The sequence below is a fragment of the Chanodichthys erythropterus genome, chromosome 13 (genome assembly GCF_024489055.1).
Source record: "Chanodichthys erythropterus isolate Z2021 chromosome 13, ASM2448905v1, whole genome shotgun sequence".
In the NCBI taxonomy this organism is placed as follows: Eukaryota; Metazoa; Chordata; class Actinopteri; order Cypriniformes; family Xenocyprididae; genus Chanodichthys; species Chanodichthys erythropterus.
In genome coordinates this window covers 53,905,226-53,930,341 of record NC_090233.1, presented here as the reverse complement: position 1 = coordinate 53,930,341, position 25,116 = coordinate 53,905,226, and the positions used below count along the sequence as shown (strand labels likewise).

The 25,116-nt window shown below is 40.0% G+C and overlaps 1 protein-coding gene across 1 annotated transcript in view; it reads left to right on the top strand.

The window, feature by feature from the left end:
* The first annotated feature begins 21,099 nt into the window (after positions 1–21,099).
* dcc (DCC netrin 1 receptor) overlaps positions 21,100–25,116 on the top strand; it is a 165,531-nt gene continuing 161,514 nt past the window's right edge. The window contains exons 1-2 of the mRNA XM_067408279.1: positions 21,100–21,249; positions 23,554–23,683. Of these exons, the coding sequence (XP_067264380.1) occupies positions 21,100–21,249; positions 23,554–23,683 (280 nt within the window). The remainder of the gene's footprint in view (positions 21,250–23,553; positions 23,684–25,116) is intronic.

Sequence of the window (25,116 nt, the reverse complement as noted above, 5' to 3'; positions counted from 1 at the left end):
GGTTGTTGAAATATCATTCGCCAAACATGTATTTTTCATGTCTGCTGAGAGTGTTCTCTGATTCATGCTGTGAAATCCAGAATTTCCTCTGGAAAAACCTTTAATATGTCGACAAAATCAAACAAGGATTATGAACTTGACTTTATCTGACGTTCAGATTCCTGTTCTGGGAAGGTCATTTGCATATTTAAATATAATATTTCAGAAAACTTGTACTAAAATGTTAATGTAATCCATCAGCTGGGGAAGTATGATGACATCTGATAATAATAGCTAATGTTTTAGTCCATTTACCTGTGCTGTCTTGCCTTTTTTCATGTCCTTCAGGAAAGAAAACAAATCATATGTGCAAAAGCATGTTTTACAGTAAAATGTGTTGCAATGAAATGAATTTAAATATAGTTCACAGCTTGTGCATGAAAAAAGTTTTTTATAAATGAAACTCCAGCAGAAAGGCATCTCTAAATGGATTATATTTCATTGTCATGAGTTCTGCTGATGGTGGGCGTGATGAAATCTCTCTAACTCTAATTAATTGATCTCGGAGTGAAAATTGTCACTTTATAAGCAGCTAATGAAACGAGAGAATGACCTGACACAAGATCTACTGCTCTGAAACTATCATCAAATCACACCAAACATTTCATGAAATATTTCAGTACTTCAGGAGGTGTGAATCATCCTCCGTTTGACTCGTGAGCTTCTGCTGCGGTGCCTCTCATCGGTCACATGACCTCTGGTGGGTCACATGACCTCTGGTTGGCTGTGGTTCAGTGTCGTTAATGGATATGAGGACTTTCGCTCTCGTCACAGTTGTTGTTAGTTCTGTCAGTACGATGTTAGCTCTCGTCTGAACGGTCATTAGTCCAAACGCTTGATGATAGATGCAGATCCTCGGGTCATTCATTGACGGAGCGTCTCAGTGTGTGTCCAGCCTCTGCGTCAGTGGTGATAACAGGACACTGACAGTGATGGACAGTAGAGCCGCATGCGCACAGGTTTAATGTCCATCATGCTGATCTTCAGCATCACGGCGCCTCAGAAATCTGCTTCGGGGCAGAAGTGTGTTTCAGAAAAATCTTCCTTAACTCTTTCCTCACCAGCGGCAGCATTTCTGATAATTTTCACAAAACTTTCATGGCTAAGTGTGTGTGTGTGTGTGTGTGTGTGATGATGGCAGAAGGAACGGCGGCCATTTTACTGCCATTATCATGCCGCGCTTTTATTTTGAAAGGATCAGGAAGGTGTTTGTTGAAGTGTCTTGAACTGGGTTAATCAAGACACGAGGAACTTTTGAAGCACATTATACTGGATGGATCAAGCTTTCTGTCTGGATTATCGGATGGATGTGTGAGTGGTGAGATATCTTCAGTCCGGAGTGTGTGTTTGTGTGTTCAGGATGGCACTGGATTCTGTTTGTATCTTGATTCGGTTCACCTGCATGTTTCTTTCATTGGGTCACTGATGTCATGTTTATGTTACAGATTTTAATGAACACAATAATGCGTGTGTTTATTGTAAGTTTCATGCCATGATGTGCCATGTCTAAGTGGATGGCAGTTTAGGGGCGTTTGTGTGTGTATATATGTGTATGTGTGTGTATATATTTCAGTTAAAGCGGTCATGAACTGTGTTGATTTATTGTTTTATAATGTTTTCTGGGCTGCACTTATAATGTCAGTATGCTTTTTACATCCGAAATTATCATGATTTAGAAATAAAAGGCATTTCCTACCCTGATTTGAGCGCTCTGTTTTAAGGGGCGTGTCTCTGTGTGACTTCAGTGTAAACGCCCACTGCTGTGATTGGCTGACATCTTTGCATATGAAATAGCCAAGTATTACTCTCTCAAAAACTTTTAGCATGTTTTAACTATTACAGCTCTCAAGATGAACTAATCGTGAAAAGTGCTGCATTATATTGAGATCGTGGCATGAAAGGTTGCAGTGATGAACATGTAGTCGACCACAGACAGTGTTGTTGGGATCATGAAATGAAACTCAATTTCTGCACACTAACGAATGCTTTCATCATAGCTAACAGTGCAAACACGATGTAACTAAGAGATTTGTTGAATAAAACGGGAGTTTTAGTGCGAGTCCACTGATAAACTCATGCTGTTTGATTGACATATAAAGCAAAGCCAGGTTGGAATGAATATGTTGAGGATCTTCATGATGAGGCTAGAAGCGCTTTTAAAGCTTGGGTTGAGTCAGGTAGACATAAACATGGTCCCTTATTTGAACATAAGAAACGGACGAATGCAAATTTTAAATATGCCCTACGTTTTATTAAAAGGAGTGAAAACACAATGAGGTCTGATGCACTTGCAAGAAAACTGCAAAATAATAATCCTAATGATTTCTGGAAGGAAATAAAAATAATAATTAATTGTAAAACATTTTTGCCAAGAAGTATTGATGGTGTAAATGGGTCAGAAGAAATTGCTCAGTTGTGGCAAAATCATTATTATGAGCTGTTTAACTGTATTAAAAGTAACTCCTTTGTCGTGGGCAATATTGATGAGAATGAAGATGTGACTGTTTCTCCACAAGAAGTTTGCGATGCAGTTATGATGTTAAAAAATAATAAGGCTTGTGGTATGGATAAAATATCTGGGGAACATTTAAAATTTGCAAGTAGAAAACTTTGTCCTCTGCTTGCTATTTGTTTTACTGGGTTTTTAGTTCATGGTATTTTACCTGAGTCTATTTTATCTGTTATATTAGTGCCTATTATTAAAGATAAAGCTGGCAAAATAAATAGTATGGATAATAACCGGCCTATAGCTTTGGCCAGTATTTTGTCCAAGGTCTTTGAAAGGACATTACTGAATAAACTTGCTCAGTTTGTCCATACCACTGACAACCAGTTTGGTTTTAAACCTAAACATGGCACAGATATGTGTATTTTCGCTCTAAAGGAGATGTTAGATTTGTATAACAGGCAAAATTCCACAATATTTATGTGTTTCATTGATGCCTCTAAAGCTTTTGATCGTGTAAATCATGAAAAATTGTTTTATAAGTTACACAATAGAGGAGTTCCTAAAGCTCTTGTAAGAATTCAGTTTTTTGGTATGCTCATCAGTTAATGTATGTAAAATGGGGTAATTCCGTGTCTGCTCCTTTTAACATTTGTAATGGAGTTAGACAGGGAAGTATTTTATCTCCCTTTCTTTTTAATGTTTATATGGATGATTTATCAAAGATGCTGAATAGTTGCGGTACAGGTTGTATGGTTGGTAATACTATTATCAACCACTTGATGTACGCGGACGACTTGGTGATTTTCTGTCCATATAGTGCTGGCCTTCAGCAGTTACTGAGGGTTTGTTCTAAGTATGGTCTAGATTTTAACATTAAATATAATGCAGAAAAGAGTAATATTATGATTGTTAGGAGTAGAGAGGACAGAAAACTGTCATTTCCTGTTTTTTTCTCTGTCTGGTATTGTCCTTAAAGTATGTGATGAGGTTAAATACTTAGGACATTATATAAATGATGATTTGTCTGATGATAGGGACATTTACAGACAGTGCCGTATGTTGTATGCACAAGCGAACACGTTAATTGGTAAATTTAGTATGTGCTCAGAGTTTGTAAAGACAACACTTTTTAAAGCTTACTGTACCCCTATATACTGCCCATTTGTGGCGGCGTTTTAAAAAAAGCAGTATGCAGGAACTTAATGTAGCATACAATGATGGGATGAGGCTGCTGTTGAAGGTGCCACGATGGAGCAGTGCAAGCCAATTGTTTGTCTGTGTTGGTGTACCTACCTGCTTTGCTGTGCTGCGTAATATCATGTACAGATGTATGTGTAGGTTATCAGATTCTTCAAATAGTATAATCTCAACACTGACGAACCCAGCATTTAGTTCAGTCAGGTTCTTTTCCACTATGTGGAACCATTGGCGTCTCAGCCTACATGTAAATATATGATATTTTTGGACTGTTTTCTGAATTTTGTACTGTTTTATGTATCTATGGACCATGTGTGTCCTTAATAAAGTTTTGATTGATTGATTGACAGCTCCAGCGACTGTAAAGGGAGCGTTCTTTGATTGCCTTCTATATATAATTTAATCAGATTATTTTCATCCTACTAAGAGAAACAAGGTGAAGTTGAGCGTTTAGTCGCTGGATTGATTTACTGAAACACACACAAAGATCATGTGACTGTACATGAATCATTAATATCAGATCAGGCATCAGAATGAACACAGTTACTGACATGTTGTTGCATTACTGTCAGTTCAGGCACTGCACAATATTTTGTAATCCTCGACAGCATGTTTATTGCTTGGTAGCTCGAACCGGTTTAGCACCACGTAGGCCTGTGTTACTTAGGCTATGTTACCTATTCTATTGCATGTCATGTGGCTAAACAGGCAGGGATGAAGTAGGCGTTGATGATCTTCTGCGGAGGCGGAGCTTGCTGCCCTTTGACGTCATAGATCCCCACTTTGAAAATCATGTCGTTCTCTGGGTCTGGTGTCAATTAAAGCTTTTATTGGACTAACAAGGAAGTTTTCAGCTCTAAAGCTTACAGGATATTCTCATAGTGTGATGAGCTCTTATATGTCAAAAGCTCAAGGAAAATTTGATTTCTCAGTTCATCACCCCTTTAAGTTCCCTCAGAAGGCAGCTGTCTATGGAGGCAGTATGTGGTGTTCCAGTGTGAAGCACACACACACACACACACACACACACACACACACACACACACACACACACACACACACACACACACACACACACACACACACACACACACACACACACACACACACACAGGTCCAGTTGGGCGTCATCATCTCTTGTTCTGTGGTCTGGATCAGTATTCAGTGTCACGCGTCCGTTGGCATTTACTCTCCAGTGCAGCGTCTGCTGTGATCGAGCCGCGCCGCTCTGCATACTGATCTTCCTCCCTCACCTTCCTCTCACATAAACCCTGACAAACAGCCAGCGCTCGGGGTTTGACCCCAACAAACTCCTCCATCATCCTCCGTCCGCTGGCTCCACATTTCCCTGCTGGAGCGACACGGATAGATGGCTGTTCTCACAGATACACAGAATATAATATACTAGTTTAGTGTCGATACTCATACCCTGTAAATCATGTTCTTCCTCAGTGTTTCTGCTTGTTTTCCAGCACAAATATCTAAACATCCTAAAATCAAGATTCATTTACTGGAGAAACAGAACGACTGAAGATGTTTTCTTGTCACATGACCATCCAGTTATCAGCTCTGGATTTGGATCTAATTTTGTGTAAAAATGTCTCGGTGTTTATCAGACACAGTCGCTATCACTTCTGGTTCATTCACTGCATTGCATTCTGGGTGACAGCATGTTGAAGATACCGTGAGCATGTGATTCTGAAGACGCCAGTGATTGGGTCTCTCAGGACACTGGTGTTTAGCTCATGTTAAATTCACTGGCTCTGATTGCGGATTGGGCGGTGGGTTTCCCCGCGGCGAGGGAAGTGAGGCGCTGTTGTGATGGAGTGGCAGTGGTGCGGCTCTGACAGCGCTTCAGCGCTCCGGCTGTGATTGAACCCCGCTGCAGCCGTGAAAACGCCTCTCAGCTCAATTGACCACCTGCGGTGGGTCTGACGCCGGCGCCGGAAAGGCAAACGCACCGGTTCAAAGCGCTCACGGTGTGATCGAGGAACACGGAACGATTTCGGCTGTATGTGATGATGATCTGGAATGGGAAAACCTGGGAATGTCAGGGAAATTATCCATTCTGATTTTCAGACTGTATTTTTTATTAATTTTATTTTATTTTTAATTTTATTTAATTTAATTTTATTTAATTTTATTATATTTTTTATTTTATTATATTTTTATTTTATATTATTTTGTTTTATTATTTTATATTATTATTGTTTCTTTTTTCTTTTATTTTTTTATTATTTTTATTATTTTTTATTCATTTTCTTTTATTTTTATTATTTTTATTATTTTATTTTTATTATTTTTTATTTTATTTTATTATTTTTATTTTTTTATAAATTTTATTTTACTTTTATTTTATTATTTTACTTTATTATTTTTTATTTTATTTTATTTTTATTATTTTTTTTATTTTATTTTTTATTTTGCAATTGTTAATTAAAAAAAACTAAAATTTAAACTTATTTCAGCTAGTTGCCAAGGCAAGATTTCTCACTTTTATTTAGTTTATCTTCATTTACTAAAAATAAAAATAAAAACTATACAATCATATTACTAATAAAAATCTGAAATACACAAAAAAAAAACAAAATTAAATTAAAAACTTGAACTTAAATTAAAAAGAAAATGGAAAATATAAAAATAAATATATCTAATTATAAACTAAAATATTTATAAAACTATAATATTAATAACTCTGGTCATACTTTAAGAAACTTTACAAGTCTTTGTCGTATTAATATGTGTTAAAACACACGCAGCAACAAACTGGGATATTTTGGTCATTTTGAAGATGGTGAAATATGGATAATCTATAATCTATAAATATATATATTATTAATGCGAGTGTTTGACTGAAAGTGTGTCGTGACGCAGAATCACTCTCCGAGACTCTACAGTCATTAGTGTTCCTGTAAAAGCCTGATGGTTCTTAGTTTTGGAGGAGATTACGTCTCATATTTAGGGAAGAATGGAGCGATGGATAAAGAGAACGGGATGAAGAGATTGGGTCGCTCTGGACAGACACAATCTTTACTTTAAACCGGACGGATTTTCAGCGCTCAGATTAACTTTTGTGTTAAATTGTGTTTGTGCTCTTCAGAAGATCCGAACCGTTGCTGAAAACATAATTCCTGCCATACAGATGCACAAACTGATGCATTTTTCAGTCATTTTTCTTCTTGATTTAAGAATGTTTATATATTTGTGTTGGAAAACAAGACAGAAACACTGAGGAAGAACATGATTTGTTTGATAAATAGAGAGTTTGAGAGAAGAAACGAGTGTGGAGATGATCTTGTTAATTCATTAGTGTTTAGGTCAGCGTTTGTTAGTCATGGTGTATTTTCTATCGGGGCATTTCTGACCAAACGACCTTCAAAGCGCTGGAGGACGGATGTGTTCGGCACAGCACTTTCATCCACATCTCTCATTCTCCCTCCGCCGCGGTTCAGCCGTGAGTTCTGCGGCACTGTAATTACTCTATATGATCATATTCAAAGAGGTCAGCAAACAAGACAAATGAACCTTCAGGCTGAGCGTCAATTATCAATCGACCGCCTGAGTCACAGCGCTCTGAGAAAAGAGAATAAAACCAGAGAAATAAACGACACGCAAACAACAAGGACACCAGAAGAGCCTCATTCAGACACTACTGAGTCAAGGAGGGCCAAAGTCTTTAGAAGAACTGTTTAATGTGAAGAAACTAAGAAGTACCTTTTCCACTTTAAAGAACCTTGGAAACATGTTAAAGGAAGCCAATGAGAGTGATGCACACAAAGTTTTAATAAGGGCTAAAGTTTTAAACTCTGCAGTTGTCGTTAGCGGCTGTACACGAGAATCAGTTTGTCAAGCAGGTGATTCGATCCTAGAACTAAAAACAGCTCGTCTGATTAGTAACTTTTCTGGGTTCTGATTGTGATTTGTGAATGCTGATCTCTGTCAGAATAATCAGAATCACATCAATGCTGTTTTCACGTTGTTTCGCTGATGATGAAGGATCGGCGTCTCTCGGTTAGCCTGACTAGTTGACCAGGTTTAGGTGAATCGGAGCGTTTGTGGTTCTGTCGCGCGGCTCAGCCGGTGATTAATGAACACAATCTTTACAGTCACGGCGCGCGGCTGACGCTGAACTCGTGCGACGCTTCATAAGCCGTATCGCTGTAATGAATTACACTGGAGTTATTAATCACGTCGTGTGCAGTGAGAGCTGGAGATGCTGGAGTGTGTTTGTCCCGCTGCAGCTTGTTGAAATTCACAGCAGCCTCTGGAATTATGTGGGAATATTGCAGGTTCTGGTCGAGGAAGAAGAATAGCGCGTGTGTGTGTGTGTGTGTGTGTGTGATGATATTGGCCATCTGATGCTCCCGTCATGTGGGATCAGATCTGGGATATTTGAGTCTGTTTTCTGCTTGTTTCTATGAAATAAAGGACAAACAGTCGATACCCATGATGCCACAGTCTGTGACACGTCCTCATTAAACATGGAACCAAAATTATGTTTCAGACCCAGTGAGAAAAAACACAATATGAAACGTCTGCGGTTATTGTTAGTCCGATGAAAGTGAATCATCTGTGTGTCAACAGAGAAATCATTTCAGGTTACAGTCCTTCATTCCTGTACTTTAATTCTCATTTTTATTTTAGAATCATTGAGATACTAGTTTTTATTAATAGTCTGAATCCAATAGATTAAAGTTTTTGGGCGTCCATAGGGTTTTTGCACAAAAGATGAACATGACGGCACATGCTAGTGGATGAGTTGATCAACTCCACAGCAACTACATCAATTTATCCACTAACCATTCAGAAACGTCTAAAAGTTGTAACTTCTTCCTGAGTCTCTCCATCAGTGTCGACTCCGGTTTGAACAATGTAAGGCTGAACACTTTCCTCATTTTGGCTGCGTGAGATTCTCCAGCTTTGTTGTTGCTGAGCGACTGAAACGCGAGCTGTTATTGTACTAGATCAAGTTAAACTGAATGAAAATGAGAAATGTTGCCTTGTCAAATAGATGAAATCAAATGTTTAATTGCGTTAAGTAAATTTTTAAAAATATTTTATTTCAGTTGAAAATGTGGATACTTTGTGGTTTTAGTTAACTATATTAATGGTGATTTACTGTGATCATGTTCCTCAAACATTCAGTTTTTATTACATTATTAATTCCGCTCCAAAAATGTGCATTAATGACTCCATTAAAAGTTTTTGGAGATAATTTTGTAGATCGCAGCTCATTAGAAACGTAACTGAGAGCCATGATGATGTCATAAGTGGTGCACATGCGTGGGAAAAATAAACGAAGCGCACCAGAAAACGTGCAGGGAAGCGCTTTTGACCGGTTCACTTACGGGAGTAGGATATTCTCCATCTCTGGTAAGATAGCAGTCATGATGATAAGTGTGTTGTTGAATTATTAGGGGTGCGACAGATCGCAGTTCACCCGTGATCCGTACGGATAAGGTCCAACGGTTCGGCACGTTTGTGATTCGCGGATTAACTAAGTTTAACCATCATAGAGTGAAATTTTATCATTTGGACGTGTTTTTTCTCGCTAATTAACACATTCAAATGATTTTAAAAGCGGAAGAAGAGGCTAAAATCGGGACTCGCGAGCTGTTAGCCTCGCTTCAGACAGCGCTGGAACACTGAATTGATTCCTCTTTCGCTTTTACTTTCGCTTGAAGAGACACATACACACAAAATTATGTCAAAATACCTGTCCCGGCAAGTATTCTCTCGGTCATGTCATTAGCGAACAGTTGAGAAAGAAACCGGATGTGTATCAGCATATTCAGTCCGTGCGTACATCCCGTCTTAAAGTGACAGCAGCCTAATATTCTTGCTGTTGTCTGTGTCATTAATGTTAATAATAATAATAAAAAACATCATTATCATCATCTACCATGTTCGAAAGAAAAGAAGATTGAGCAAAGTGTGAGCAACATCTCCAGGTGCTCCTGAGAACCAGACCAAAAAAGACCCTGATGATGTCACTGTTATTTGCATACTGAATTCCAGTTGGTCCTTTTCTTGCATTTATTTTGCATACTTGCAATCTTTTATTTCTTGTGTCTATTTTACCATTATATATGGCATCATCACTTCAAAAACTCTCCTTTGGAACCTTTATTTTTAAGAGTGAATATTATTTTATCTTATTGAATGACAGATATATGTCAGAGCTCTGGTCAGGTGAGTGTGTTTCAGCGCAGTGATCTTTAACTTCAGCCTTTGGAATCGTGCAGTAAATGTTTTGTGCTTTACAAGCGGAAGCCCAGCGTCCTCAACCTTTGATTTTACTTCTGTTATGGCCAATTATATTTGAATAATATCTCCATCTGCAGCAAATGTGCTTCTCTGGGACTATTTTTCATAAATTACCATGTACGTTCCCCAGATCGGGACAACTACTTAATTATGCATGTTTATGTAAACTAACGCTTGGTCGACCTTTTCTGGCTGTGGATGGAGCAGCGCTTCATGTAACAGATAGCGGATAATGCCGACCGCAGGTAAAGAGGCCTTCTGTGTCTTGCCGTTTATTCAAATGAGCTTTCTGAGAGTGAAGACGTGAGGCTTTATGTCTCCATGGAAACAAATGGACAAATGGCTCAAATTAAGGACAGAGAAATTTACTGTCGATTTACACACTTGAAGGCTTCTGAAGCATTAGGTGGTTAGGAAGGTAAAATGTCACATGTTGAATGTGAGAGGGAACGAGAGCAGGAGGTCCTGCGGTCGCGTGTGTGCAGATGCAATCTGTGTCGTTCTGCGTTTGTACAAATGAACGTAACTCATGGCATTAGACTCCAGGGCTTCTCTGCACAGGTTTATATGTGATTCTGCAGTCCTTTGAGAAAGTACGGCTCGTTCTCTATACGTGCCTGTCACAAACCATCAGTTATGTTACTCACGGAAAATCAATTTCAACCACTGAACATTTGGGTCAATTTGTGATTCCTGCAGCTCTCATCAGAACGATTGCATTTATGAGTTCAGGTTTGCACACCCCCAATATAAAATCGTATGTGACTTTTTATTTAGTACAGTCCTTCAGAAGCTGCATGAGATCTCTGCATGATTCTAGATGATGTAGATTTTGAATATGAAGCTGGAAACTTCTCACCAGTATAAAAATGTGGAGAGAGGGACTAATAATAAAAATTATAGCGCATTTTTATGATCCCTCTTAATGGTCATAAACAGATTCTGCAGGGGGGTGTAAACTTATGCAGTTGCAAATGTTTGTGTGAAAGACAGTTCTTCATCTGGGAGACGGTTATCCCGACTCTACTCGAACAGATAAGTTGAAAAGATAGCAGACAACCCACCGGCACACACCAGTGACCGCGTGAGAGGTCATTTCACACACCGTTCATTCTGTGTGTGACAGGTTTATATCCACCTGAATGTGCCATCCGGAAAAAACGCAGTCCTCCGGACGCCTGTTAACTAAAGGCCAGCGGCGGCGCATCCATTCATTTCAGCAGGATAGATGGAAGAGGCTTCACCTTTAATCAAAGAGTCCGTGCCGAACTCTTCTACGGGCCTGACGTGATGCCGATATCAGGATCGGCGGTGAATACAGCTAGACACGGCTGCGCTCCTCTGCAACCAGCGCTTCATATTTTCACATCTGACCGTGCTTTAGGTTGGTGAGACTTGTTGATCAGCTGCTAAATCCTCTTAATGTCTGCTTCCAATCCCTTACGGCTAGTTTATAGATTCTGCAGATATCAAAGCGTCTCTCAAATCCATTATGAATAAACGTCTCGTCCCTGAGGTGGAGCGGATTGATTCCTGTCTGGAGAAATGAAAGTTAGCAGTCCAGCAGCTGGAGGGGAAAATAAATGACAGGTGCTAAAACTGGCTTTAATTTCTGCTCTTGACCAGTTAAGCACCAACCCCTTCACACAGCTGATTTCATTGGTTAGCTCAATCACATGTGTCAAGACAAGATCAGACTTCAGAATAATCATGGATGGATCTGATCTTGACAAACTGTACTGCTGTCAGGATACTAAGGTTAAATCATTTTTGTTGCATTAAATGAAATTGGCTGTGATAGTGTTATCAACCCTGTGACTGACATGACCAATGAAATCTTTAGAATGGGCTGAGGGGCGGGGCTTGTGCTGAACTGGTTAAGGGGAAGAAATCTCAAAACGACCACCTCCTCCAACACAAATATATAAACATCCTTAAATCAAGATACATTTACTGGAGAAGCAGAATATGATCAAAAATAAGTGATATCTGAAGTAATTTTGCCTCTCCAGTAGGGGTGTGCAATATTGACAAAAAAAGATATCTCGAAATTTTCTGGGATTTTCTCGATAACGAAAATTAGACAATATTTTATTGAATGTTTGTGTTACATTTACATTTACATTTACATTTATGCATTTGGCAGACGCTTTTATCCAAAGCGACTTACATTGCATTATACTATACATTTGTATCTGAGTATGTGCAATCCCTGGGATCGAACCCATGACCTTGGCATTTCTAGTGCCATGCTCTAACCACTGAGCTACAGGAAAGATGTGGTAGAAGTGTTGGTAGAAGTGTTGGTACCTTTGGTGGGTTTAGGACTGTCATGGACAGCTGATTTTAAGTTTTTGATATTCCTCATATGTGCTAGTTCAGTGCAGTGACAGAAATAATCTTTTCAAATAAGTTTAAATAGATTTTTACCTTTTTCTGGGCATTTTTTTTACCTTTTTATAAAGCTATTTTTAAGCCATTTTGTGTCAAATTCTTACATTTAATCAATAAATAAGACACAATAGGGCTGTTACCCATCAAATGAAATCAGTATCAACAAAATTCATCTTTGAAATGCAGAGGAAACACAGAAGCCGCATCTGAAGTGATTTAGATGCATTCACACAGACTGTTTAATGCAGCTCAGAGGGACATGAATGCATTTAACCTGCAGTTACAAATGCATAAATAATATTTTGATGTTTTAAGCATATCAGACCCTATCATACATCTGATGCGATGCGGCGCCAGGTGTGACACAAGTGTTTTTTGCTAGTTTCAGCCCGATGCAGTTATCATTTTCATGGTAAGTTATCTTTTTTCTGCGCCACGTTGAGTAAATATCAAATGCATTTGCGGCCATCTGTTCTTCCATGGGCGTGCTGGTCTGAAAACGAGGTGTGTTCAGGCGCATTGTTGCTATTTTGACAAACTGAAAACGACATTGACCAAATGAAACCTACTCTAAAGTCAATGGCGCAGTATTTATTTATTTTTTTTGTTATTTAAAGAGCGCTTTACTAATATGCGCCTGTATACACTATGCGCTTCTTACACACACAGGGACGCACAAATATGCCAAATATTAAAAATAAAAAGATTACAATGTAAAAGATTATTATTGTGTACATAAAGATAAAAATGCCTACATGTCATAATGGATAGTCATTGCATGTATCAGAATTACCTGTTTGCAGTAATGATGAATGAAATTGTCTAATTATTTGACCTATTGTGGCTATACACACATGTATTTAAACGGACTCATCTGGATGAGAGTGTCTATATTCCACCATGTAAATAGTGAATCCGCCATGATGCAAGCACAACTGGCTTTTAAAGGGAATGGGAGATAACACTCTGGTTTATTACGTTATGCCCAAAACACACTCATGACTCATTAAGAGGATAGGGACAATCCTTTTAGACCATATGCTGGATTTCTGGCAAAAGTGGATTCGCACACGGCCTAAGTGCATCTCGCCATGAGCTTCAGACCATGAGCCTAGATTGTTAAAATAGGGCCCAAAATGTAAAAAAAAAAAAACATTAAAAAATACTTTAAACGTGAAATTAAAACCGCCAGTAGGTGGCAGTAAGTTACTGTTAATGAGTGAGTCATTGAATCATTCATTCAACCAATTCGTTCATTCACCGCCATGTGTTGCCCAGAGACACAACACAGTCCTGTGGCTTTGTTCTGAACTACTTTTGTTGGGGATATATAGTAAAATCAGGTAATGTTGTGTCTAAAATGTAAGTCACTTAATATTAACTTCTTGTTTATTGAAGTGTTGTACTGTGTAAAGTCAAAATCACATTTGTAATCATGCTGATATTTGGAGAACATTTGCACTCTGTGTGATAATGATTAAATGATATAAATATAAAAGACATACAGAGGTATTTTTGCCTCCTTGTCTTGAATACTGAGGGTATTTTAAATGCATTTTAATAGACCGAATCACGTAGTGTATGCATGCACATACTCGATTAATGAATTATTAATGAATCTGTATTTAAGAATGTTTAGATATTTGTGCCGGAAAACAAGACAGAAACACTGAGGAAGAACATGATTTGCAATGTAGTTATAGTTATTGCTCACAGGCCTGAAAGACTGACATTCAGCCTCTTTAAAGCAGAATCCTGCAGCTGTGTGTGTGTGTGTGTGTGTGTGTGTGTGTGTGTGTGTGTGTGTGTGTGTGTGTGTGTGTGTGTGTGTCTCTGGAGGTTAGTAGTGCTAGCTAAGAGTGTGTGTTTGTCAGTGTTCACCTCTGGTCCAGCAGCAGAGAGAGGCTGATTAAAACACGAGCTCTTGTTGGATCAGTCTAGATTAAAAGCGATTCTGGCCCATGGCTCTCGCTCGGAGAAGGAAGCCTTTCTCCATCCCGACTAGAATTTGAAACAGTGGCATTTGTGTGACCCGGTCCAGGAGCGCCAGCATTTGCATTCTGCCGTGTCCTCGGCGCAGAGAGCTTGATTAACATGCGCAGACACACGCGTGCAGACCGAAGCGCGGAGGGGGAGGGCGAGAGCGCCGGTCGCTAATGGAATTTCAAACGGATGTGGTTTATTGCTCTTGCATGGAATCAAGAAAGCCATTTTTATGCCGCCCGTGCACTTAAAATCATCTCCCTCCGTTCCCAACCCCCAGCGTCCTCCTCCGCGCCGCCCACATGCATCCATCGATCCGCATCGCAGCAGCGTCTGCACCTCACGGATTCACAAAGAGAGAGAGAGCCGAGCTGTTCCCGCTTCCATTATACCCCAGAAGATGCAGCAGCTGATGGAAATGACGGCGCGTTTCCTCAGCGAGAGCCCGGGACAATCAATAATCAATCAGAAAAGGGCTGACGCACCTCATCTATCAGGCAGTGCTTTCAGAAAACAGCCCGTGCTTCAGATTGACCCTCGCACGCACATAATGACTAAAAAAGCATCAGATGACCTTTTATACACACAGTGATTTCAGAAATGAAGCACAGCTCCGTCTCTCTCCTGTTTCAGTCGCTTGACGTTCACGTATTCAGAGTCACTGTAAGTTTATCCACCTTATTTTGCAGTGCAGAAGTTCAGTTAAAACACACGTCACAGTGCTTTGACCGTTGCTAGGGTGTTCAGCACCTGAAGAAAACGGGCTAAAAACGAAGCAGCATTGCATTTGATGACTAAAATAGGCGCCGTTCGAGAAGCATCTGATTATTTGTGTGCCGCGGCTCCCAGAGGAACTTCACTCTATCACAGACGAGAGAGAGGAAGATTATTGGACTTGCTATTTTTCTGATGAATACTTGATGGATTGTGCTGCGCATTGGCTGAGGGGCATGATGGGAAAAGAGAGAAGCGGTGGGCGATACAGATGCATTAGCTGCCGGGCTCGTGGCCAGTCGCCGCCCAGAATACAAATGCCGCCTTCACCTTTCTGCAGCTGAAGCGTATCGCGGCGAACACGCGCTCCGGATCCCGCGTCGTTCACGGCTCCGGAGATCCGTGCTCACGGACCGCCACCGCCGCCTCGGCCATTAAGGTTCATTATTATCAACCTTCCCCACATGCGCAGGCGAGTCGAGGCAAATGCCAACGCGGCTGATTAGAGAGCCATTTATCCCAGCAGGTAAAGCCCTCGCCTCGGCTCTAACCTGCAGTAATTGCATGATACATTAGTTCCCCTAAATGCAAGAACAGGCCTGGAAGTCACATTGACGTGAAACTCATTGACCTGAATTATCCCACACTGACATGGGTTATTTGTTTGCACTGAGTGCTTGTAGATGAATATATATTACGCATGTTTGTTGCTGCTGATGTAGTTTAGCTTAGTGCTGGTATGTAGAACAGATTCTGCGATACAGATATTTTATTGACTCTTATTTTGTTTAATTTTTGGTTCACCAATGGTCTCCAAATTCATTGATGTAGAATTCAGCTTATGTGCACCACTCTAAACCAATCAGATGCTCTGACAGAGACTCTAAACCAATCAGATGCTCTGACAGAGACTCTAAACCAATCAGATGCTCTGACAGAGACTCTAAACCAATCAGATGCTCTGACGTGGACTTATGAATGTAGTTTTCCAATATTAGTTGGAAATCTCTTTTTACACCGATTTGTTCATTTGATATCAATCATCTGATCTGCATTGAGTCCATCAAGAATAGAGTAATAATCAAATAGGTTTAGTGTTTAATAGGGTTGGTTCACCTACAAGTGATCATTCGGTCATCATTTGCTCACCCTCACGTCGTTCAAACCTATATGATTTTCTTTCTTCCATGGAACATAAAATAAGATATTTTGAAGGAGCAAAACAATATTGTACTCTATTGACTTTTATTACTGTATATGGAGGAAAAACACAAAAAAATATCTTCTTTTGTGATGAAATATCTTCAAGTGACACGAGGGTGAGGAAATTATGACAGAAAGATCTTTTTTGGGCAAAATATGCCTTTAAAACAATACACTAAAATTGCTGCATTAAAAACAACCCAAGTTGGGTTGAAAATAGACATACCCAATGATTGGGTTGTTTTAACCCAGCAAATGGGTTGTTTTGACCCTGCATTTGGGTTGTTTTGACCCAGTGAATGGGTTAAATGTTTGCCCAACCTGCTGGGTAATTTTATTTAACTCAACTATTGTTTAAAAATTACTGTATTACTTGCTTAAAATGAACCATAAATATGTAGGAAAGTAACATTTATTAATATGTATAATAAATGAACATTTATTAATAAGTTTAATAAATAATAATTAAACAATAAACATTAAGTTGCTTATTAATAAATGTTCACCTTTTGATTATTATTGTTGCCTCTAGTAATTATGTGTCTGATTTTAATTTCCAACATATTTTGGATTTTGGGTTCATTTTTAATCAAGAAATACAGTAATTTTTAAACAATAGTTGAGTTAAATAAAACTACCCAGCAGGTTTGGCAAACATTTAACCCAACCACTGGGTTTGTCCATTTTTAACCCAACTTGGGTTGTTTTCAACCCAGCTTTTGATAGAGTGAACTAAACAATATTGGACCCCGTTGACTTTTATTATTGTATATGGATTTTAAGTGACATAAGGGTGAGTGAATGATGACAAAGATCATTTTTGGGCAAAATATTCCTTTAATTCACTACACTCTAAAAATGCTGGGTTAAAAACAACCCAAGTTGGGTTGAAAATGAACAAATTCAGCGAGTGGGGTGTTTTAAGCCATGGGTTTGTCCATTTTCAACCGGATTGTTTTTAACCCATCATTTTTATAGTGTAGTTTAGCCAAAATAAGCATCGCTACACTGCAAAAAATGCTGTTCTTACTTAGAGTTTTTGTCTTGTTTCTAGTCAAAATATCTTCTTAAACCAAGAAGCATTTTCTTGACAAGTAAAAATTATTTTCTTGTTTTTAGGAAAAATAAGTCAAAATTAAGTGAGTTTTTCCTTAAAACAAGCAAAATAATCTGATTTCAAACCAAAAATAAGACATATAATCTTGTTTTCAGTTTGGATTAAGATTATTTTGCCCTCCCCCATTGGCAGATTATTTTGCTTGTTTTAACAAGAAAATAATTTTTACTTGTCAAGAAAATGCTTCTTGATTTAAGAACTTTAAGATATTTTGACTAGAATCAAGACAAAAACTCTAAGTAAGAACAGCATTTTTTGCAGTGTATATTTTTGGGGTTGAATTTCCAGCAAAAATAACTTTCATTACTGTTGGCCTGATCTAAAATGACTCCTATTGTGTGTGTATAACGTCTCAGCGGTGGTGTCAGTGCTGGTCTGAGTTCAGTTTGTGCTATAAATACTTTCTTCTACTAATGCAGGAATTATTTTGGGCGATGCATGAGGTCAGCATCTGCAGGTCTGTGTGATGCGGTCGCATTGTTTCTGAGAAAAGGGACGTCAGTGAGTCGGCAGAGACTGAAATGGAGCTAAACCAACAAACGCCATCTATCAGAAGGCCGAGGCTCATGTGAACCAAACACTGAGATTCTTCTGTCATGAGAGCGTCGAGAGGCTCTCCAAACATAAAGTGACTTCTGTTTTTTAGCGGTGCTTAAAAAAGCTGAAAGTCCTCCAAAATGGCACTCTAGGTAACTAGTGCTCTTAGAGAAATGGAAGCGCTACATGCACAACCGCTGCCAAAAATGTGATTGAAAGCCTCCTGCTTTCCCTCAGGTCCTGGCGGCACATGAAACAGAACCAGATGAAGCTGTCCAAGAGATTCAGCAATCAGCCAGCGAAGCTGCGTTTCACTAATGAGCCTGTTCATCAGCTCCCGGACCAGCCCGATCACCCTCTGACAGAGACTCGAGGCCAATCAGATCCTCTGACAGAGACTCAAGGCCAATCAGATCCTCTGACAGAGACTCGAGGCCAATCAGATCCTCTGACAGAGACTCAAGGCCAATCAGATCCTCTGACAGAGACTCGAGGCCAATCAGATCCTCTGACAGAGACTCGAGGCCAATCAGATTCAGTGAAGAACGCAATCATTGAGATGTGCTGGTTTAGTTACTGCTTTAAGACACTGTATCATGGCTTCAGGTTCTTGGTAAGAACTGATCACTGAAAGGTTCTATGAGGAACCAAGAATGGGTTTTCCATGTTATCACTGCGAAAAACACCTTTTGAAATCTTTATTTTAAAGAGTGTATACAGGTAATGAAAGCCAATGGGGTCTAATGTTGTTTGGTTTGGATATTCAAAATATCTTCTTATTTGTTCCATAGAAGAAAGAAAGTCATACAGATTTAAACAACAGTAAATGATGAAAGAAGAATAATTTTATGGTGAACTACCCTTTAAATCTCAACATGTAGTTTATATATAAAGTGTGTGTGTGTTTTATTATCTTTTTGAAGGAGTTTGAGCATGGAGATTACTATCATTACATTTATTATGATGTGGACATAAAGAGGCCAATCACAGCCATCGTCTCAAACATGGGCTGAATGATCGTCCCGCTCGACGGTCTGTCACCAAACATAAGGCTAATTCTCCCACACAGGAGATGAATGAGCTGGAGACGGATGGCGCTTATCCTCTCAAGGTCATCCGTGTGATCTGGAACCGCAGGAGTCCCATCTTGAGTCCAAATCCTGTGGCGCTGGCTCCGACTCCGGCCACCTGCTCGCGCGGGGAAGGCCGTGGATTCCTGCTTCTCTGTGCCAAGAGGGACTGACTTTCCCACCAGCCGACCCAATCCCAAACTGCGGAGACGCTGCCAAAGCTCCCGTCTGCCAAAGAGACGGTTTTCCTAACTGCCTTTGGAAGTGTCGAGGGTGGAAACGGCCAAGGCCATTTGAGTGCGTTCTTCTTCAGGACACACACCGGCTTTAATCCTCGGATAGTGCTTCATGAATCCATCTGATCATTTATTGTGTGATGAGACGCTGTTGGACGGAGGATGTGTTCTTTGGACTGCAAATCTGATGTTCTTCCTCAGTGTTTCTGTTTGTTTTCCAGCATAAACATCTAAACATTCTTAAATCAAGATGCATTTACTGGAGAACCGAAATGACTGAAGATATTAAGACTTGATTAATGAAAAATGATAGGAAAAAGCATGTTTCTGATGAAGAGAAGCGGTCCCAAGACTGAGCCCTGAGGCACTCCAGCGGACAGATGTTGTGACTTCACCTCACCCCTCCACGACACTTACCTGAGAGATGAAAAATCATCAAAATGAAGTGAGTTTGTGCTTAAAACAAGACAAATATCTGCCAATGGAGTCAGAAAAATAATCTTAAGGGAAAACAAGAATATATTTCTGACCCAATTGGCAGATATTTGTTCTTGTTTTGAGCACAAACTCACCTCATTTTGATGACTTAATATCTTCAGTCATTTCTCTTCTCCAGTAAATGTATCTTGATTTATAGAATGTTTAGATATTTGTTCTGGAAAACGAGACAGAAACACTGATGTCACAAGCCAAACAATCTAAAAACAAGCATCATATTCCTCAGGAATAAACTAAAAGTGTTGATTTCTCATTGTCTGTGTGGGGATTGTCTTTAAATCACAGTAGTGAAGGTCACACCTCGATGAAGGTCAAAGTGCGGATGGTAACATCTTATTACCTCGTCATCAACTTGCATTTTCTCGGTGTGCGTCGCTCCTGAAACCCCCCGGCTGGAAATCGTGTCCTATTGCAGCTCCACTTCGGAGCCGGTCGTCACCCCGTTTGGCCTTGCGGCAGCAAAATAAAAGATTACCCCGAGACACACCATTATTTTCAGTGATGGCACTCGTACATCACGCCGACGGCGGGCAGAAACGCTGTGGAATATAGAGCGGCGCGTGTATGGCGATGTGCTGGGAAATTTAGTCTGAGGAAACGGCAGGAATCAGCAGGATAGATGGAGGCGCAGAGTGTCTTCAGTGCGTTTGATACTGTAATATAACAGCTATAATTGTTCTAACCCTACTTTAAAAAATTACAATGACAATACTGCTATTTATTACATATTAAACCATCAAGATGTTATTATATTGGAAAAACACTGTTTCATATTTAATACATTTCTAAGGCCTTTAGATGATCAAAATGTTCCTGATTAACCTCTTTGAATTATGTTTCTGACTCCATCTGCAGATATTTGCTCTTGTTTTAAGCACACACTCACTTCATTTTGATGCATTTTTCATTAATCAAGTCTTAATATCTTCAGTCATTTCTCTTCTCCAGTAAATGTATCTTGATTTAAGAATATTTAGATATTTGTGCTGGAAAACAAGACAGAAACACTGAGGAAGAACATGATTTTTTGCAGTGGGATTTACCGTGGTGTATCCCAGAGGAGTGCTCAGATTTATGGTGCGTCTGCCGTGACGTGGATCATCCATCATCACAGCCTCACAGTTCTGAAATAACATCAAATGTTGCTGACAGTCTGTCGTCTTTACAAGCGTTCGGGGGACGTGTCGCTTCAGGTGACAGACGCCTGACGCTCTTCACGTTGAGCGTTTCTGCTCCACGCAGACGAGAACGGTGCCGTTTATGTTGCAAATGAGGGAAGAGGGAGGCCGGGGATTGTGGGTAATGGTTTCCATCGCTCTCCGTCCGGACCGGTTTGATCCATCATGTAAATGTCTGCGTGTGTTGCTCCTCACGTCTGCGGCCGGTATAATTGCGATGACGGATGTGAACGGCCTCATGGGCGTCTGTAGCGTTTACAGCGGAGCAGATGAACAGGCTTCTAATGACTTCAAGGTCAACAGAAATAAGATTCATGATAAACGAGTCTCTGCTGGAACAGATTGCACAGCGCTGAAGTACGTTCAGGTGAGTTTGCTTGGAATAAATGAGTTGTGTCGGATCATATTTCTGTTTAAGGCTACGACTGCATCAATCCAGGTGCGTTTAAATTTGCCATCCAGACTAATGTTTTCCAACTTTCTCGTCCACACTGAAACTTCACAAATCGTCTTAATGCACACGTTTAAAACATAATAAAAGCTCACTGAGATGATAACTAGAGACCAGACATTAATAAAGTTCACGCTATTCATTTTATTATCAAAATATCCCACTATTTACTGGTGCGTCCGGCACTTTATTGTTATTCCATTGCACTGCAGAAAAATCTTTTCTTATTATTTCTGTCTTGTTTTCCAGCACAAACATCTAAACGTTCTTAATCAAGATACATTTACTGGAGAAGAGAAAGATTAATGAAACTGATGAGGTCAGAAAAGTTAAAACTAGATTATCAGATATTTGTTCTTGTTTTAAGCACAAGCTCACTTTATTAAAAAAGTCTTAATATCTTCAGTCATTTTGCTTCTCTAATAAAGGCATCTTGATTTAAGAATGTTTAGGCAAAAATAGAGTAATAGAATCATGTTTTGCAGTGGACAGAAGGTCAAAACGTAGATAAAAAGATGTGTTTTCAGGAATATGTGGATTAGGCGCAGTGTGACGGTTCTCCTCGTGATGTTTGCTCGTGAAACAGAATCAGCGCGATGTTTCCTCATTCCCTCCCAGTGCCATATGGGTGAGAAACACAGACGGATCTTAATTTGCCTGGATTTAGACACACAGGCGTGTTTAAAGCCCATCTAATCCTTCGCATATCTAATCGCTAATCACGATTCAGCTGCAAACTCTCCCTGACTGTTTTCCAGCACTGATCTGTGATGTAAAGCGCCGTCGACGGTGGCGTTTCCCCTGAACGTGAGCGGTTGATCTGGTCTTTGGCACGTCCTGCTGCCAGATGTTGAGTCTCGCCGCATCAGACGGACGTCGCATTACATTTCACTCCAGTCAAGTTAAATGGGCGGATCTGGACAAGTTAGTCACAGATTATCCCAGCCCGTGTGCACTTAAAGTCTTGTACTAATCATCCGCTCGGATTTCATTTTCATTTTAGAGCACTTCTAGTTCTTCTGAAGTCACTTTTGCTCGCACCATTCAGAAGAGAATTTACTGACGACTGAATTTGATTGAGAAACTAAACATGATGCAGTATAATTTTATATACATATATAAAACATACAGATCGGATATTCCGTGATCACATGACTCTTTTCAATGGCGCAATGGAGGCTCAACCTAATGTTTTGTTGACCTTTAAAGATGGTGTGGAAAGCAAAAGCTTGTATTATCATTTTGTCTGCATCCATTGCAAATCACTCTGTTTTTTACCTTCTTTTTGGTCTAAACTTTTACAGGCTTTTACGTCTACCTCAGGTTGTTTCACCAAGAGTAAATGCAGATATTGGATATGGGTCACTTTTAAAGGAGACCTAGAATGCAACTTTCACGTAATATCAGTCTCTGGTGTCTCCAGAATGTGTGTGTGAAGTTTCAGCTCAAAATCCCCCACAGATCATTTATTATAGCTTGTCAAATTTGCCTCTATTTTGGCATGAGCAAAAACACGCCGTTTTTGTGTGTGTCCCTTTAAATGCAAATGAGCTGCTGCTCCAGAAGAGGGCGGAGCTTTAACAGCTCAACAACAACAAAGCTGGAGAATCTCACGCAGCCAAAATGAGGAAAGTGTTCAGCCTTACATTGTTCAAACCGGAGTCGACACTGATGGAGAGACTCAGGAAGAAGTTACAACTTTTAGACGTTTCTGAATGGTTAGTGGATAAATTGATGTAGTTGCTGTGGAGTTGATTCAACTCATCCACTAGCATGTGCCGTCATGTTCATCTTTTGTGTTGAATTGATCCTCGTTTGTGAAGCAGTCCGGCGTAAAATGACGCCATTTACAAAAACAACTCTTCCTCTTCTCTAAAGCAGCCCAACAACCCCTTGTTCTCGGGGGCGGGGTTTATGTACATTTTAGGGTTTGTGATGTCACTAAGCTCGTTGTATTCCCTACCAGCTGTTTCTGTAAAAGAAAATATCTCTCTTTGCATTGAACTTTGAGCGTCGTAACTTTGCAGATGTTGTTTATGATCAAACAGCAACATTACACACTAACTAAAGTTACAAAAGTCAAATCATAATCAACCACCGCTTTAACAGACGATGTCAGCTAGTCGGCAAAAAATCAGATATAGTTCATATTCTAAGAGCAGATTGGAAGGTTAAAGGCATCATTTACCCAAACATGATCCTTCTGTCATCTTTCCAAAGCTGTACGACGTTCGTTCTTCTGTGGATGTTGAGCAGAATGTCAGAGACCGACAGCTTCAGTCTCACTGCTTGTTGTTTTTCCACATAATGAAAGTGAACATTGACCGAGACTGTCAATCTGCTGAAGAATGTGAGTCTTACAGGTCTGGAATGACCTGAGGGCGAGTAAATGATGACAGACTGATGTTTTTTGGGTGAACTGTCCCTTTAAATCCATCAGCAGTGTCTGCACGGCTCTTCAACACTTGAGCTGATGTTCTGGAATTGAATGGGAATTTGGCAGTTTTTCCAGTGGAGGATGGGATGCGGTTGTCCTTCACCTGTCAATTAGAGCATCCGGAGCACTAACTGGGATCACATTACATTCTGTGGGAAATCCAATCTGTGTTCTGTGAAAAATGACGGCGCTTCAATTCTTCCAGTCACATGGGTCCAATTCACCGGCAGTCCCCTTGGATCCTAATTGAATTGGCATGTCAAGGATGTGCAGCGTGCGATCCAGATGAACGTCAGGCTTCATGCATAATTCCGTCTGTACCTGATGAGTGATAGAGGATGTCATTGGCGTGTTTGAAGGCGTTTGCTTGGATCTGCAGTTATGCATGTTGCTCGGTGACATACGACTAAACCAAATTAATGGCCCCGGTGGAAGAGGTAACTGTGTGTGTGTGTGTGTGTGTGTGTGTGCGCGTCAGGAAACGTCCTTGTGTTTATTAGAGAGGACTAACAGATGGGTTGCTTCCATATTTAACTACCATCAGTGGTTGCTATGCAGTTGCTAGGATGTTTTTAGTATCATCAGAGTTACTCTGAACTTTAATACGTGTTGTTGAGGTTTTTGATCAGTAGGAGTACTGCGGTAATAGTGATGCTTGACTTTGTAAACTGCACTAGAAAGGATCTGAGACATTGATTGTTGTGTTCTATGCTTGAACAGCCTCTAATAAGCCATCCGGACTCGGCCATGATTCTTTTCCCAGAGAGAACATCAGTAAGTTCACGTTATACGATTAGACGAGGGTAAGAGAGCCGCGGCGCTGGCAGGAGGCCGATTAACGCGAGTGCCAACCTTCAAACAAAGCGGCGCCAGCGAGCGCGGGGTCAAAGGTCACTGCAGACTGTTGAAGCCACATTCTCCCCAGCGTGCAGCGTTTCTAGGACAACTGCGTTCGACACGAGCGAGGGCTGCGCTTTTAATAAAGTGCTGCAGACAGCAGGAGCCAAATGGACAGCAGGATTAAGAAGCTGTAATCTGGAGTGGGTGATTTTCTCTGAATCATTGAAACATGCTAGAGCTGTGATGCATGGAAGATTATATCTATTCAGTTTAATTCACATTTATTTCTATGTAACAACAGTGAAAACTAATTCAGTTTTGCATGCAGCATGTATATTGTAAATAGCAGAGGGCCTAACACAGAGCCTTGCTGCACTCCATAATTTACTGACGTTAACTTGGATAATTCTGTCATTGGGTAATTCCTGACTTTTTTATTGCAATTCTGAGTTTATATCTCACATTTCTAAGAATTGTTAGATGTTAATTTTGCGATTGCCACATTA